Genomic DNA, 17,341 nt, shown 5'->3' on the forward strand with positions numbered 1-17,341 from the left:
CCATATGATCTAGCTGCCTAAAGTGGCTTTATGTCCATGTTTTAGGAGGTGGATAATCAGGCTATTTACTAATCACTTATCTTAACTACTCATTAATACATTTTCATCCTGCTGTTGTATTTGCAGTTTTGTACACCCACTAGGCTGAGCTGGCATTCTAATTTGCATGATGGAGGAAGGACCAAAAGCTCATCTCCCCGTACAGTGGTGCCTCGCAAGACGAAATTAATCCGTTCCGCGAGTCTCTTCGTCTTGCGGTTTTTTCATCTTGCGAAGCATGGCTATTAACGGCTTAGCGGCTATTAACGGCTTAGCGGCTTTAAGAAAAAGGAAACAAACTCGCAAGAACTCGCAAGACGTTTCGTCTTGCGAAGCAACCCCATAGGGAAATTCATCTTGCAGAACGACTAAAAAAAGGAAAACTCTTTCATCTTGCGCGTTTTTCGTCTTGCGAGGCATTCGTCTTGCGAGGTACCACTCTACTCATATGTGAGATGGGTCTTCTGCGTATTTGGGGTTACCTGATTCCTCCCCCTTTTTTTGGGTGAGGTCCTTATTCATAATGAAATTGAAACTTAAAGCAAATGTCACAAATGAAAATCATCTGATTGCAAAGTTGGACGTGTCAGCAAGTGAAGAGGTTCAGCACTGACCTTTGAGGTGTAACCAGAATTAGTCATCATCAGATTATCATAGTCTGCATTAACACAAGTAACCATTATCTAAATGGATTGTGTTGAATCAGAAATGCACATTTACTTTGGAGTGAACTCCACTGAACTCGGTGAGACTTGATTCTAAGTGAAGGTGTACTTACAGTGTAGGATTCCATTGTTTAAAAGTTCAGCACTCTAGTTGTTAATGCTGCAGTTTTCCTTAGGGCCAATAGATGTCAGCATTTGCAACAAATGCTGCATTTTGTACTATGCTTACTTGAAAGCTGGTCATCCTGGAATCAGGGGAACTTATTCTCTAGTCCAGTGTTTCCCAACCGGTGTTCCGCGGCACACTAGTGTGCCGCGAGACGTTGCCTGGTGTGCCGTGGGAGGGAGGCGGGCGAGTCGGGCGGTGAGAGGCAGGGCGGCGGCGGCGAGGAGAGGCCGCCCAGCGTGGGGCTCTCGCCGTCTGCCTGCCTGGCTGCCTGCGTGGCGCTGACGTCACGGGGCTGTAACGTGCCCCACATAGGCACATGCAGGGCGGCGAGCGAGCTCCCTCCCACATCCCATCACTGCTCGCTTCGGCCGGCCTACTGGGCTGTCACAGGCGGAAGGCCTGCGCATGCGCGAGGTTTTCGCGCCTTCGGGATTCCCTTCACGCCTTCCTCCTCCCGGGTCCTTGAGAGCGCGGGAAGCGGCAGCGCGAGACCGGCGTTGAGCCTGGTAGGTATTGCGCTTGCCAAGGCAGTCATTTGGGAAATGAAAACTTGCAAAGCAAGCAACCAGTTCAATCTGAAGTACGTGTATGCTTAATATCCTGTATCTGAAACCTGTTCTGCCCCCTCCCCCACACTTGGTGCCATTTTCATCTACACATGCAGCAGAGTCAGTTGACCCAGAATAGTACCAATTCAGATGGCAGATGGGAGAATGACAGTGCTGAATGCTTTCCCATGTAGAACAGTCCCTGCAAATAAAAACCTAGCATATTTGGAAGAGGGATGCTAGCCTAACCATTACCTTCTATGCTGTTACTGTTTTTTTTTACATAAGTAAAAAGTGACCTTTCCCCATCTGGCATGGTGGTGTGCCTCGAGATTTTTTTCATGAAACAAGTGTGCCTTTGCCCAAAAAAGGTTGGGAAACACTGTCTAGTCTAGCAGTGTTTCCCAACCTTTTTTGGGCAAAGGCACACTTGTTTGATGAAAAAAATCTCGAGGCACACCACCATTACAGCCCCGTGACGTCAGCGCACAGCGTCACGCCGGGAGGGACGCACAAAAGTGTAAGTTTCAATTTTTTTCCCTCCCCCTTGCCGGGGAACCTCCAAGCTTTGGGGGTGGGGGGGGAGGAGGCAGCAAAGCGAGGGACTGAGGGACTCCTCCAACGACAAGGGTTGGGGAAGAAGAGAAAGGGCTATTCCGCTCCAGTCCTTTCTGAAGGAGCTGAGGGTGGGGGTCCTCCGGCGCCTTCGGCGAAACGGCTCCGGCCCAGAGCGCTTCTAGGAGGCTGCCTTTGTGCGCGACGTAAAGCCCTCTTTCCCTCCCTCCAGCCCCGTGTCACCTGTGGAAAAGGGGGCTGGATCCAGTGACGCAACTCGGAAAACTGTTAGGGAAGCCAGAGCAGGAAAGTGAGTGGGGGGCGGCGGCGCCGCTTTAACCCACGTTTCCTTTTTGAAAGAGAAACTTAAGACTAGATGACCCTTGGGACCCCTGCCAACTCTACAGTTCTATGGCCCTTTGTGGAGGGGGGGCAGCACCTGGAAAGACGGGCTAGGGGATAATTGGGGCGGCCGCCTTAGGCACACCAGAAGCGAAGCACGTCCTGAGCTACAAAAACAAACCCAATTCCTGCCTCGTTTTTTGCAGTTTCTGCAAAGCGAGGGAGTCTCCCCCGCCTCCATTCCTCGGTGCCTCCTCCTCCCCCTGCTCCCCACTACGGGTCTCCCCTGCACTTGGCCAGGCCGCCTCGCCCTCCTTCCTTTCCCAGAGCAGTGGCTCAGAGCGCCTCCTTGCACCGCAGGTACACTCCGTGGGGAGGGGAGGGAGCGGAAGCCCAGACCAGCCCCCAACCCGCTTAGTCCGACCCCTCAAACCTTCCCAAAATAAGAACTCTGCATTCTACAACGTCACCCCCCAGCGGGGCCCCCTTTATTCCCGGTGAGAGGGGGGCGGCGGAGGGAAAAAGCTGCTTCCCACACTTACCCGCCGCCATCTTGACTTCCCGCAATGAGCCGGATGCGGCGCCTAAGCTCCCTGCCGTCGCTTCTCCGCCTCCTCTACTTTGCACAAGGCTTCAGGGTCGCCGGCCGATTCATCCATCGGCCGCTCTTTCAAGCCCACTCGGAGGAGGAATGAGTCGAAAGAGCCAGAGACGCAGCCGCAGTGGAAGCCCCGCCCCTCCCTTCCAGTCTCGGGGCGGGGCAGAGGCCACCAGGCTGGCAAGCAGAGCGCCGAGAGCGAGGAAGCTGATGCAACGCGGAGGCAGACCCCGGCTGGCATGTGTTAGAGCAGTGTTTCCCAACCTTTTTTGGACTCGCCCGCCTCCCTCCAGGCAACATCTCGCGGCACACCAGGCAACATCTCGCGGCACACTAGTGTGCCGCGGAACACCGGTTGGGAAACACTGGTCTAGAGAACGTGGTTAGGATAAGATCCTAAACTGTGCTTTTCTTCTGTGTTTGAAAGGGATAATGCTACCCTTGATTGCAAATGCCTGTAATTTGCTTATTGGTTGAGGCCAGGTTGGTCATCTCTCAAAGATGGAAAAACTCATATTTGGTTATGCTGGACAAATGATACGCTAAAGCATTGTTTATTACCATCTGAGAAAAACCAAGACACTATTTAAAACTTTAAAGAGCCATGCAGTAGGGTCTTCCTCTAGTCCTCCTCAACTTCTTCCTCCAACTGTTGACACAGATTCCAAACTTTCTCCTCCAGCAGGTAAATTAACCTCCTTTTTGTACCTAGTTTTGCTCCTTCTTTACATTTCCTCTACCTTTATTCTCACACTGACCAGTCTCCTGGGTTTTGCGGCTTGTTGTATGCTTGCTTGCTTTACTCCATTGACTTGAAGTTCAAATCCATCTGATCTCCCGATACTTGGCCTCCTGGCATTACACAATGACATGGCAATAGCCTCTTCGTTCAGTATGAGCACTGCTTACTATACAAGACCTCGCCTTACGAATTCTGAATACCAGTTGCTGGCAGCTGCCGGAGGGGAGAGGGTTGTTGCGCTCAAGTCCTGCTTGCAGGTTTCGCACAGGCCTCTGGCTGGCCACTTCGAGGATGCTGGACTAAATGGCCATAGTCCTGATCCAGGATGCTCTTCTTAAATTCTTAATTCTGATCTCTGGCTTCTAATCCCACAAGGAATACTTGCCTCAGAATAGGGGGAGGGGCCATCACTAATAGTGGTGTAAATTAAAAGACGCCTGCTTCTTGGGAGAAAAGCAATGACAAACCTAGACAGCATCTTAAAAAGCAGAGACATCACCTTGCCAACAAAGGTCCGTATAGTTAAAGCTATGGTTTTCCCAGTAGTGATGTATGGAAGTGAGAGCTGGACCATAAAGAAGGCTGATCGCTGAAGAATTGATGCTTTTGAATTATGGTGCTGGAGGAGACTCTTGAGAGTCCCATGGACTGCAAGAAGATCAAACTTATCCATTCTTAAGGAAATCAGCCTTGAGTGCTCACTGGAAGGACAGATCCTGAAGCTGAGGCTCCAATACTTTGGCCACCTCATGAGAAGAGAAGACTCCCTGGAAAAGACCCTGATGTTGGGAAAGATGGAGGGCACAAGGAGAAGAGGACGACAGAGGACGAGATGGTTGGTTAGTGTTCTCGAAGCTACCAGCATGAGTTTGACCAAACTGCGGGAGGCAGTGGAAGACAGGAGTGCCTGGCGTGCTCTGGTCCATGGGGTCATGAAGAGTTGGACACGACTAAACGACTAAACAACAACAACAACACATACTTTCAGTGTAAGAGGTTCCAGATTCAATCCTTACATTGCTTGGAGGCTACAGTGGTATATTATTTTTTATATATAAATACGATACATTACGATAATCTTTATTGTCATTGCCCCATACAGAACAACAAAATTGAACAAATCTACATCAGACATTGAAAAACCAACAAGCCTGCTATCCCAGCTATCCCAGCCTGTTTAGCCCCCTAAAAACTCTGATACCCCATAATTAAATTCAATATACTCCCATAGAGACTACTTTACACTGCGTTTAAAACCAAAATCGCATTTGAATAGAAACTGCTTCTCAGGCGGCTAGTCCTAGTCTTTATAACCCTGTACCTTCTTCCAGAAGGCAGAAGCTGAAAGAGATAATTTCCGGGGTGCGTACTGTCCTGCACTATCTCTGCAGCCTTCTTACGGCACCTGGAAGCATAGATTTGAAAAAAGCAAAGAAACAAACTTCAGGTAGGACTGAGAAAGACTCCTGTCTGAAATCCTAGCGAGTCACCGGCTGTCAGTCAATATATACAATACTTTGCTAGATGGACCAAATTAGGCAGCTTCCTAATATGCCCATCTGAAGTGTCTTTTTAAAAAATTATTTTTAGGCATGACTTCCCACTAGTAGTTTTTGTATGAGTGCCTTATAGTTCCCCTCCCTCTACTATAAATGGGTATTTCAAAGGTCCAAGGGACATTTCATGGGGCTTTCCATCCCCACTTGCCCCCATGATTCTTGGCAGATGTGGGGAATACTGCATATTTTAGCTAGGGGCCACATTCCCTTCCGGGCAATGTTCTAGGGGCCACATGCCAGGGGTGAGTGGGGCCAGAGCCTCAAGAGGGCAGAGCAATGAATGCAAATTTTACCTTTGTACAGTAGGCTAGTCAGTGTCTACACATCCCTCTCTGTTCCCCTTCGAAGGGAGCAAGAGGACCGATCAGAGTTCAAGGACAAAATAGGGGAAAGCACTGGAGGGGTGTGTGCAAAGCAAATTTGGTAGGCGGTGCAGCTGGGAAGGGACCGTGGCCTGGAGAGAGTCTTTGAGGGCCAGTTAGAGAGCCTTAGAGAGATCCACCCCTGCTTTTCATATCTACGACGCGGGTGGCGCTGTGGGTAAAACCTCAGTGCCTAGGACTTGCTGATCGTAAGGTCGGCGGTTCGAATCCCCGCGACGGGGTGAGCTCCCGCCGTTCGGTCCCAGCTCCTGCCCACCTAGCAGTTCGAAAGCACCCCTAAGTGCAAGTAGATAAATAGGGACCGCTTACGCTTACTTAGCGGGAAGGTAAACGGCGTTTCTGTGCGTGGCGCTGGTGCTGGCTCGCCAGTGCAGCTTCATCACGCTGGCCACGTGACCCGGAAGTGTCTTCGGACAGCGCCGGCTCCCGGCCTCTAGAGCGAGATGAGCGCGCAAACCCTAGAGTCGGTCACGACTGGCCCATACGGGCAGGGGTACCTTTACCTTTTTATGCAAGGCAAATGAGAGATCACTGGGTTGGGTGTGGAGTGAAAACCCTGGTGATAGGAGCTTTTTTTTTTAGTTATGCCCAAAGTTGCCATTTTTGTATTCCGTATGGGAATTATGGCAACCCAAGCACAGTTTTTTATGCAACAATAGTATTTGCTTCACAGCAGGAGAACAATATGTTCTCTGTTTATCAAAGCTTCTCACACAAGACCCTTTCTGGACAAAAAGACACAGTGTGGATGTTATTCTACCAAAGAATGTTGCAGCTGAGAATTACCACAGCCTCAAATCCTCCTCAGATCAGAAAAATCACTGGGAAAACTAGTAAGACAGGGAATGGGAGCAGCTGCTTAAAGCACACAAGCAGGCATCAGGAATTTTGCAGGCTTCTCACTTTCTCCCTCACCTTCCCTAACATGGGCGTAGTCAGGGGGACAGGGAAGGGCAGCTGCCCCCCCATCAAGTAAAACAATAGAAGTGCTTAAGTAACTGACCAATCATGATGGTTCTGCCCCCCCAAAGTCCTGCCTCCCCCCAACAAAAATCCTGTATACGCCCATGTTCCCTTAAACAAGTTTTAACTAGTATTTATCAGGCCCAATTTTCTCAATGGAAGCTATCTTTAATGTGCAGAGATGCAGCCTCAAGTTCTCCACTGCAGCTATATGGAGGACTGGACAGGAGCTCCCATCAGAGGGGGAAAGGTGCAATCCTAGAGGTAACAGGAAATACTTCAACTTTGGTGTTTTTATGTAATTATTTCAAAAGACAGAACAGATTATGCCTGGCTTTATGGAATTTGTGCCATAGCTTCGCTGTACTGTACCTCCCAAACCAATTAGTAATGTAACTACACAGCTCACTGCCTCTGTGTATTGCATAACTATTACAACATTTTTCAGGACCAGATTTTTCTATCCACCAGAGTAGACCACCTTTTTACTGAGCGTTTGTCCTGATTTATTTGCAAAAACTTTTCGGGGTGTCTGCTTGTTTGGAGGAAGGTTATTACACGATGCACCGCTCAATTGCCACCCCAAACTTGCTAGTGCATTTCCCTGTCACAAGTTACCACAGAAAGTTTGATATTTTTGGAAGTGGGCTTGTTGTGGTTGGAAGAGTTAATAGTCCACTTTCACTGTACAACCCTAAATTTGCCAGCATATACTTAAATCCCACCTGGAAAGTAGTGACAATCTGGAAGCAGCCTCAGAATGACTTCCTCCCAGGGCAAATAGCAGCTGTGGGTGAGGAATTTGGCTGGGACAGGAATTCCCTGACCACCACTGCAGTCTTAGTCCGCCTTGGTCTCCTCTGTGGCTGCTGTTTAGCAAACAAAACCCCAAGCACAGCATTGTTCATCATGTAGAACATGTATTTTGTCCTGAATATGCAGCAACAATTCACAGTGGCTTCCTTGCCCAGTTTTCCTTGTCTCGTTGTTTCTTAACTCTGCAGGGGAAGGTCAGGCCAGGTTTTAAAAATAAAACATTAAACTTATATATACCGTATATACTGTATATATATAAAAAAGAGATCTTTATTTTAAAAAATAATGGAACAACACCTTTGGTCTCTGTGTCCACAGAACCACTAGTATACATTTTACAACAGAACATGGCTTATCGTACAAGGCTCTGTGATAAGAAGATCAGTGCAAACAACAGAACAGTACTGATAGCGGTTACTGTACATTAAATCACACACACAATACCCTGCAGGTGAGTCTAGCATGTCACAGGTTCTTCACAAAGGCCAAATCCTACTGACATTTTACTCCTTACTCAGAACAGCACCTGCCAACAGATATATGGGAATACCACCCCCCAAATGGTCCATAGTGCTGAAGTACATCTCTCCTCCTCCTCCTCCTTCTGTCCAGGCACGGATTCTGCAAACTTTTCCCAGTCCTAGAAGTTGCTCTCAGTGCTGGAAACATGGGGCACTGATGTGGGTCTGGGGAAAGGGGAGTGGCGTGAAAAGCACTTCGGTGGGTGCTGGGGGCTGCGTATGGAGGATGGAGCAGTGAGTCTCGTGCGAAGTCAGCATGGCAGAGAAGTGTTTCAGTTCATCTGACAGTTGCTTGATCTCCCGGCGCAAAGCAGCATTCTGCCTCTCCAAGTCTTGACTCTCCTTTAAAGAAAAGGGGGGAGGGAATCAGTTAGAAACTGCAGGCCCACCATGGAGAAAGAAAATGGGGGCAGTCCACTGGCTGAAGGGCCAAATGCAAACCTTGGCCTAATTTTATGTAGGTGACACGGCGAGGAAAAACTGAGGTAAAAGAGGATGAAAGAAGGAAGTTGCATCCACACCATAAAATTATATTACATTTAAAGCAGGCATGTCCAACAGGTAGATCGTGATCTATTGCGTATCGAGACCCCTCAGGCACCCCCTCATTGGGAAATAACTCGCACCAGGACACAGATATTAATTTTATGTTATTGGGCATATTTGGCCACAACTTTATTGAATTACAGAATGTGAGCGGTATTGGCTTAGGCCTTGATTGGACTCAACTATATCTGACTTCTGCCCGCTGTGCAGGAAGTCCGGTCCAAGAGGAAGTCCTCCGGCTCGCTCCTCCGTTTAAACTGCCCCGGCCATGCCCTCCTGGCCAGCGGATTGGCTAGCCAGGCTCTGACGTGGCCGGGATCCCCTGGGCAATGGGGGACAAAGTCCCCCGTCCCCGGTGGGGAGTGGATGGCCACACGGTCCACCGCAGCTCCTCCACACTGGGAAGTGGAGCGGATCTGGCTGAACCCCTAAAAACGGGGCTTTCCTCCTCCCTAAAAAATCTCAACAACTTAGACCAGAACCTCAAAAAAGGGGGTAGATCACCGCCAGTTTTTAACTGTTGGTAGATCAGAGTCTCTTGGGAGTTGGCTACCCCTGATTTAAAGCATGTGCCGTATTTTTCGCCCCATAAGACGCACTTTTTCCCCTCCAAAAATGAAGGAGAAATGTGCCTGTGTCTTATGGGGCGAATGCAGGCTTTCGCTGAAGCCTGGAGAGCGAGGGGGGTCGGTGCGTACCGACCCCTCTCGCTCTCCAGGCTTCAGGAAGCTCTGCGCAACCCTCGGGAGACCGGCTCCGAGGGTGGCGCAGAGCTGCCTGCAATCCCGGGACCAGCGCAGCTCTGCGCGGCCACCGGGAGCCGGGGGCGAAGCTCCGACCCTGCTCCCGGGGGCCGCGCAGAGCTGCCTGCGGTCCTGGGACCAGCGCAGCTCTGCGCAGCCATCTGGAGCGGGGCGCTAAGCTCCGCCCCGCTCCCGGTGGCCATGCAGAGCTGCCTGCGGTCCTGGGACCAGCGAAGCTCTGCCCGGCCACCGGGAGCCGGGGGCGAAGCTCTGCCCCGCCCGGTGGCCGCGCAGAGCTGCCTGCGGTCCTGGGACCAGCGAAGCTCTGCGCAGCCATCCGGAGCGGGGCGCTAAGCTCCGCCCCGCTCCCGGTGGCCATGCAGAGCTGCCTGCGGTCCTGGGACCAGCACAGCTCTGCCCGGCCACCGGGAGCCGGGGGAGAAGCTCCGCCCCGCTCCCGGTGGCTGTGCAGAGCTGCCTGCGGTCCTGGGACCAGCGCAGCTCTGCCCGGCCACCGGGAGCCGGGGAAGAAGCTCCGCCCCGCTCCCGGTGGCCCTGCAGAGCTGCCTGCGGTCCTGGGACCAGCACAGCTCTGCCCGGCCACCGGGAGCCGGGGGAGAAGCTCCGCCCCGCTCCCGGTGGCTGTGCAGAGCTGCCTGCGGTCCTGGGACCAGCGCAGCTCTGCCCGGCCACCGGGAGCCGGGGAAGAAGCTCCGCCCCGCTCCTGGTGGCCCTGCAGAGCTGCCTGCGGTCCTGGGACCAGCGCAGCTCTGCGCCGCCATCCCGAGCAGGGCGCTAAGTCCCGCCCCGCTCGGTATGGCGGCACAGAGCTGCCTGCCGTCGCGGGACTGCAGGCAGGTCTACGCCGCCATCCCGAGCGGGGCGCTAAGTCCCACCCCGCTCGGGATGGCGGCACAGAGCTGCCTGCCGTCGCGGGACTGCAGGCAGGTCTACGCCGCCATCCCGAGCGGGGCGCTAAGTCCCACCCCGCTCGGGATGGCGGCACAGAGCTGCCTGCCCTCCCGGGACTGGTGCACTTCTCCCCATCGCCAGCCCCACAAGCTCGGGGGACAGCGGGGAGGCAGAGCGTGCCTTCCCACTGTTCCCCGACCTGGTTCTTCCAGCCCCGCTGGGGGGGAAAATAAAAATTTTTTTCTTTATTTCCCCCCCAAAAAACTAGGTGCGTCTTATAGGCCGGAGCGTCTTATGGGGCGCAAAATACGGTAACTTTCCCCAGGGAATCCTGTACAGCCCAGACTCTTCCCTCCTTTCCTAGGAAGGGACAATGAGCCCTTATGCAGGCCTCTATTTTGAAGTCCTGTCAAGGAACTGTATATAGCCCTGTTTTAATAGATCGATAGATTACCATTATCAGTGTGAAACCTGAATGAGTAAACAAGGTTCCAACATGCTAGTAAAAGTGAGAAAAGGGCAGGGAAATGATACATTGGAGATATCAACAAAAGAAAGCAGGCTCTCACTATAAGGTGGAGGACAGAGGTGGTGATTTAGAGTGCAGCACGAGAGGCAGAGAGGCACTGAATTTTTGCACCGTGCAGGGTGCTGCTGAAATTTTGAGACCCCAAGGTCAGCCACTGGTGGAGGGTGATTAGTTAATTATGAGTTTAGGACAGTTCAAGAAACTAGCTGTATCTTTTAACAGTGGGCATTATGAAAAACACAGGCTGATACTTGCAGCTCAAGGGAGAAAGAGGTCTTAGCTTGCATCCTGCTATGTCCTGTGAGCAGGATAAGCAATCCCTTTCTTCATCACTTAAGGCCCCAATAGGGGAATTTCCTTTTAATGCAAATACTAGCTTCAGAGGAGGGATTTTCCTCAGAACTGCAGCAGGGGAGGAAATAGTTAAATACCCGCCATAAGATCCAGATAATTATCACTTCCTCCCCCAACTGGTGTTATTTGCATTTAAAAAGTTAAAAGCAAAGACACATTTAATGTCAAGTCTAGTTTGGCCCTGAAAGAGAAAGGAGAGGGAGGCAATAATTTAGCTGCCTTCCAGCCCTGTCTAGATTACCAGAATTATTTCCTTTCATCTTTCCTGGCAGGGAGGTGTATCCCCAGCTACTCCTGTGCAACTCAATTTGCTTCTGTTCTTCAGAGCTAGAAGTTGAAAAGGAGGAGGGAGGGCATCCAGTAATTATTTTCTCCACAACAGATGAAGTGATGATCTCTGAGGTTTGCGGTTGCCAATTCCCACAACTGTAGTGACACTTGTTTTTTTTCAGTCACCAAAGTCACAGGAATTGCAACAGAGAACTGTGGCCCATGCAGATGTGTACAGAACTTGGGGGTCATGCTATGGGTTTCCATGTGAATACACACATCAGGTGAGCCGGTGTGGTACAGGGCAGTGGTTTCCCCAACTTTGTTTTCTGTAGACCACTTGAAAATTGCTGAGGGCCTTTGCAGGCCACTTAATTATTATTTTTTGTGCCTGCTGTACCAATTGCAATAGCCCTGCTTATTTGGTGCCTCTCAACAACCACTCATGTTGAGAACATCCAGGCTGTCGAGGAGGAAAAGAGACTTCTGCTTCGGGAGAGGCACTAAAGGGAGCACCACAGGATAGGAACCTCTGGTTCTAGAGCAGTGATGGCCAAACTTGGCCCTCCAGCTGTTTTGGGACTACAACTCCCATCATCCCTAGCTAACAGGACCAGTGGTCAGGGATGATGGGAACTGTAGTCCCAAAACCACTGGTGGGCCAAGTTTGGCCATCACTGAGTTAGAGCATCCATCTAGGACCTGGGAGACCTGGTGATTCCCACTGGTGACCATGAACTAGTCCCTGTCTCTCAGCCTAACTTAAGCCTCATTAGGTTGTTGCGAGGATAAAAATGGGGAGGAGAACCAAGTGTGCCCCCTTGAGCTACTTATACAAAAGGCAGGATAGAAATATAACATTACATTCTAGAAAATTAGAAAGTATGGCTTTCTGCAAGGTACATTGCCTGGAGCCCTTTTATAACATGCAAAATAGGTCTTAGGTACATTTGTAGAAAGAAGAGATCCACAGCAAGAAGCATCATAATTTTTTTTTCTTTAAAGATATAGTTTTCAGTTAGAAACCTCTCCCATCTGCTAGGCCCCAAAAGTGGGGGGGGGGGGCGGAGTGGGCTTTCCAAGCACAATTCAAAGTGTTGGTGCTGACCTTTAAAGCCCTAAACAACCTTGGCCCAGTATACCTGAAGGAGCATCTCCACCCCCATCGTTCAGCCTGGACACGGGTCCAGCTCTGAGGGCCTTGCGGCAATTCCCTCTCAATGCAAGAAGGGAAGTTACAGAGAACAAGGCCTCTGTGGTGGCACCCCATCAGATAAACAAAGAGATAAGCAATTGTTCGACTTTTTGTAGACAAGTGAAGGCAGCCCTATTTCAGGAAGCTTTTAACATTTGATGTTTTGCCATGTTCCTTTATATTTTGTTGGAAGCTACCCAGAGCAGCTGGAGCAATCCAGCAGGATTTAAAAAATAAAAATGAGCCTCTGTTTTTGACTGCAGTACTGTATCTAAGAAGTGGTAGTGGGAAAGGGTCTGTGTGGGTGGGGTTCACAGCCTTTTTTCGCTAGCTACTCTAGAGTTTCCAGGCTGATTGACTGACGTTTTCTTCCTGTAAACTCATGTTCTGGGCAAACCCAAGCAGAGAACCCAGCCCCGTGCTGATAGCGGATGACATTTTCAGTCCTCGGCCGCACTCTCTCCCCAGCCGGCGACTTATGAGAAATGACAGCAGTGTATCCTCCGCCGCCTGTAGGTTCCCACTGCCTGTCACCAAGCCCTTTTCATACATGCGTATTTCCTCGGCCACAGACATCCTGACCCGAGAGAGCGTGCGGCTCAGGCCTCAAGGAGACGGAGTGGGGGTGGGGAAGGTCAACAACTGCCATCTAGAAGCAGAAAAACCACCTGTCACAGGAAACCTGCTACTGGCCTAGAAGGAAAGTCTCACTTGTTTCTTTCAGCAGCTGGGGAAAGCGGCAACGCAATGGGGAAATTCACCAGAAGATAAAGGGGAGGGGAGCTTCTCTCTCCTTGTAGGTGCAAAAACACGGGGAAAAGTTTTGTACAGAGAACAAGGCTGGCTCTCCTTTAAAATCCTGTTTGCAATTAAGATTGGCGGCATGGCATACAGTGGTACCTCAGGTTACATACGCTTCAGGTTACAGATTCTGCTAACCCAGAAATAGTGCTTCAGGTTAAGAACTTTGCTTCAGGATGAGAACAGAAATCGGGCTCCAGCGGCGCGGCGGCAGCAGGAGCCCCATTAGCTAAAGTGGTGCTTGAAGTTAAGAACAGTTTCAGGTTAAGAACAGACCTCCGGAACGAATTAAGTACTTAACCCGAGGTACCACTGTACTGCTGAAAACATCTTTCCAAAGGCAGCCTCATTGGATTCTGCATTATCTTACTGAATGCTATTGTCGACACTGGCTGGCAGCAGATTTCTAGGGTTCAGGCAAGGGTCTTTTTCAGCCCTCCTTAGAGATGCCTGGGACCTTTTGGGTGTAAATTGTGTGCTGTGCTACTGAGCTATGGCTCTTCCCCATTTGCTCTTTTATCTTCAGACAAGGTGCTGCTCTTGTTGTGCAGATACTGCTTTTCCCACAGCAGAAGCAGTTGTGTTTGCAACTGTGGCCAGTTTCAGCAGTTCTGGAGCCACAAACAAAAGACACTGGCCATAAATGTGAGTGATCTGGTGCAGAGCTGAGTCACGGGCCTAGTTCAGACAGAAAAGAAGAGCAACAAGCGTACTAGATCTGTACTTGGAATGCACCACAGCAGGTGGGGAATTGCATGCTTGGACGCTTTCTGGCAAAAAAGAAAAACTACTTGCCCGCATAAAACTAGCATATCAGAGAGAAGGCTAGGTGAGAATTTTTCTCCATTATACTGTATCTTGGTTTCTACATGAAGATATAACGTTCGATATGTGTGATTGCTTCTTACTTTTACCCAATGCTCAATACAGTGGTACCTCGGGTTAAGTACTTAATTCGTTCCGGAGGTCCATTCTTAACCTGAAACTGTTCTTAACCTGAAGCACCACTTTAGCTAATGGGGCCTCCCGCTGCTGCCGTGCCGCTGTTGCGCAATTTCTGTTCTCATCCTGAAGTAAAGTTCTTAACCTGAAGCACTATTTCTGGGTTAGAGGAGTCTGTAACCTGAAGCGTATGTAACCTGAGGTACCACTGTACTAGCATTGCAGTACTGTGGAAGGTATAGGGATGCATATGCTCACCTCAATGCATATACAGTATATAATGGGATTCAGGGTGTATGCTCTGGATAATTTGTGGTATCTGTGTTATTAAGTGCATAAAAGTATTGAAATGAGTTGGCATCATTGCTGATATAGGAACAAGCGGGGGAACTATACTAAGGGAGAAAGGTTCTGGGGATTTGCCTGCTAGACTCCCATAAATCAAGAAAAGAGAGCCTTTCTTTTCCTGTGAGGGCCCTATATGGCAGATTGCTAAAGCAACGAAAAAATGAATATTGAATTATATGAAAGGAGCTTTTACAAAAAGTCACACCCAGCCACACAATTGCCCACCTGCAGTCTGTGATGGTACAGTCCAGGAACAATTTTATCACCCCACCTGCATGAAACAGAGCTAATACCAGAGAAATCCTGGTGGGTAGGGGATGGAAGTTCTTACCATGTGCAGGGTATCTGCTTTCTGTGTCTGTTTCTGTCGGCTCTTCTGGGCTGCAATACGATTCTTTTCTCTTCTTTGTACTTTTCTCATATCATCCGAAGATTCCTGGGTGAGGGGAATCACGTAGTACAAGGTATGACAACAGGAATACCATCTTAACATCTGTACATGTAAGGATCTTGCATAGAATGGCAATCTTGGGATAGAAAGCAGAAGGAAGCGTTTTTCTCAGCAATTCTCTCTCCTCCTCCATTGTCTCCATGGCAGATTCAGTATCAGCTTGATAGAGGACCCTCCCCCTGCCTAAATTTGCCCCAATTCCTAATGCAGGAGAAGTAAGTGCATCTAAGGATCAGGAGAACCAGCATGTTAATTCCATGAGACATCAGAGATGAGCAACAACCCTTTTGGAACTCTCAATACAAAACAGCTGGGGTGTTCATCTTACATTCAGTTAACTAGAGCAGGGAAGGATGACCTCCAGATGTTGCTGGACTACAAATCCCATCATTCCTTACCATTGGCCATGTTGGCTGGGGCTGATGGGAGCCGTAGTCCAACTGTATCTGAAGAGCCGCAAATCCCCCATTCCTGAACTACAGTATTGGGTTTTATGTAAAAGTCCCCCAACCTACCAATCCCAACCTAGCTATGGTCCCAGGATATAGCGTGAAGGCACATGAGACTACCAGTTTACAAAGCTACGCCAGTTTAAGCCTGCTTAGTATCTCTCAATAGGTGATGGACTACCTGGGAATCATACGTATGCTGCCTTGGGTTTCATGAAGGAAGCAGGGAGGGATATAAATGTTAAGATAAAAAAACCGATTCACCCATGTCTTTGTCCACATGCCTTTGCCTCACTTTTTAAAAAATTACATCATGTCTAATGATGTAATTTCATGCCTTCCTTGGATAATCTCTTAGTGAGTTGTGTTTAACAATTCTTGTAGGGTTCCTACTTCCTTTAGTATATGAGTCTATCAACTCTTTGCACAGATTTGTTCAAGTTTTAAGGACCTGTTCCTAGCAAAGTAAATATCTGGTCTCCATCTTAGGATTTTAAAACTTATCCCATCTTGGGTGGTTGTGGTGCTGGCGGCATCTTAACTCTTTCAACGTTTTCTTGAGAGGACCACAATTGATCAGCACACCTGGCTGCTAACCAGAAGGCTGGTAGTTCAAGCCCACCCAGGGATGGCTATGGGCAGGATTGCTGCATCGCAGGGGGTTGGACTAGATGACCCATGGGGTCCCTTCCATCTCTACAATTCTATGATTCTATGACCTCCAAAGTTTCTTCTTTTTTGGGACCGTGACTTCACCCCAGGGAGAATGGCACAATCCAGCAGAGGCTTGAGCAGTGCCAAGCAGATGAGGACATTTTATGCCACCTATCTGTAAACAGTTATTCTGCTACGATAGCCATCAATGACACTTGTGATGCTTTTCTGCAAGAGTATCATATCACCAAGCTTCCTCATTCGGTCCCTGCATTGCTTTGATTTTAACTGTTTCGTATTACCCTATTGCCTAGCTTCTTATTTTTGGTTTAGCTTTTCTGAACAGCATTTTCCTGGGTTTGTTCCTACATCAGTTCCTTCAAAGTCCTACGAAAATCCCGACAGCGCTGAATGTTTCTCATTCATTCTGTTCCTCTCTGTTTCAGCACACGAGATGAACGAGAAGTGTCTGGCAAAGTGGCAAGACGGTATCCGTTGGAGTTCATATTTCATTTCTGGAGTTATTCTGGTGCCTTTAAGCATAAACAGGCAGAAATCCTATAGGCAAAGTTTTCCCCATGCTAGGAGATGCCGCATCTGTTGAATTTCTGTGTTTTGTGCTCAAGGCACAGGAGCCCTGCTAGAAAAAAGGAGAGACGGCCATAAAATTAACTCAAAAGGAATTGCCCAAACTGTACCTGTTTGCTGGATGAAGAGGACTGGCTGTAGCTGCTGGAGTCGCTGCTGTCAGAGCTATGGGGCATGGCTTACAGCTCCCCCTGCCTGTCGTCTTTCCTTTCTTGCTTCCTGGTGGTCTTTGGTGATTCCTCCACTACTTTTCTATTGAGTTTTCCTCTTTCCTCCTTTCCCTCTCCTTCTGACTTCTAGGTCGCTTTCTTTGACACTCTCCCAGCGTCTACATTCCTGTCCTTCTAGAGTCTGCAGCTCGCTCTGATAGTTCCCTCTCTTTAGAGCTTAGCTGCTGTCGTTTCTCGGAAGCTGCAAGGGACTCAACTGAAAGTCACGTGGGCGGAAACTCCGAAGATCAAAAGTAATGAGAGAGAGAGAGAGAGAAAGAAAAAAAAAACCTTTGGGAAAATCAAAATGGTCTGAAAAGGAAAAAAAACCCGCATAACTTAAGGCAGTTAGAAGAAGAGAAAGAGCGGTTTCGGCTACATTGCAAACCTCAGAAGAGGAGGAGAAACAACAAAGTCTGTTAAGTATAAAGATAGGGTTGCCATATTTCA

At 49.3% G+C, this 17,341-nt stretch overlaps 1 protein-coding gene across 2 annotated transcripts; it reads right to left on the reverse strand.

Moving 5' to 3' along the window:
* Positions 1–7,631: 7,631 nt before the first annotated feature.
* On the reverse strand, positions 7,632–17,135 carry BATF (basic leucine zipper ATF-like transcription factor). Of its 2 annotated transcripts, XM_083503769.1 has the most exons (3): positions 16,793–17,135; positions 14,872–14,976; positions 7,632–8,242 (listed from the first exon to the last, which is right to left on the reverse strand). In XM_083503769.1, exons 1-3 carry the CDS (start codon positions 16,856–16,858, stop codon positions 8,033–8,035), a joined length of 381 nt encoding a protein of 126 aa, XP_083359895.1. In that variant the 5' UTR covers positions 16,859–17,135; the 3' UTR covers positions 7,632–8,032. The 2 variants fall into 2 exon arrangements, with proteins under 2 accessions (XP_083359895.1, XP_083359894.1); XM_083503768.1 differs by lacking the exons at positions 14,872–14,976; positions 16,793–17,135 and adding an exon at positions 12,813–14,838.
* Positions 17,136–17,341: the final 206 nt, after the last annotated feature.

Source organism: Podarcis liolepis, assembly GCF_965112155.1.
Source record: "Podarcis liolepis genome assembly, chromosome: 1".
In the NCBI taxonomy this organism is placed as follows: domain Eukaryota; kingdom Metazoa; phylum Chordata; class Lepidosauria; order Squamata; family Lacertidae; genus Podarcis; species Podarcis liolepis.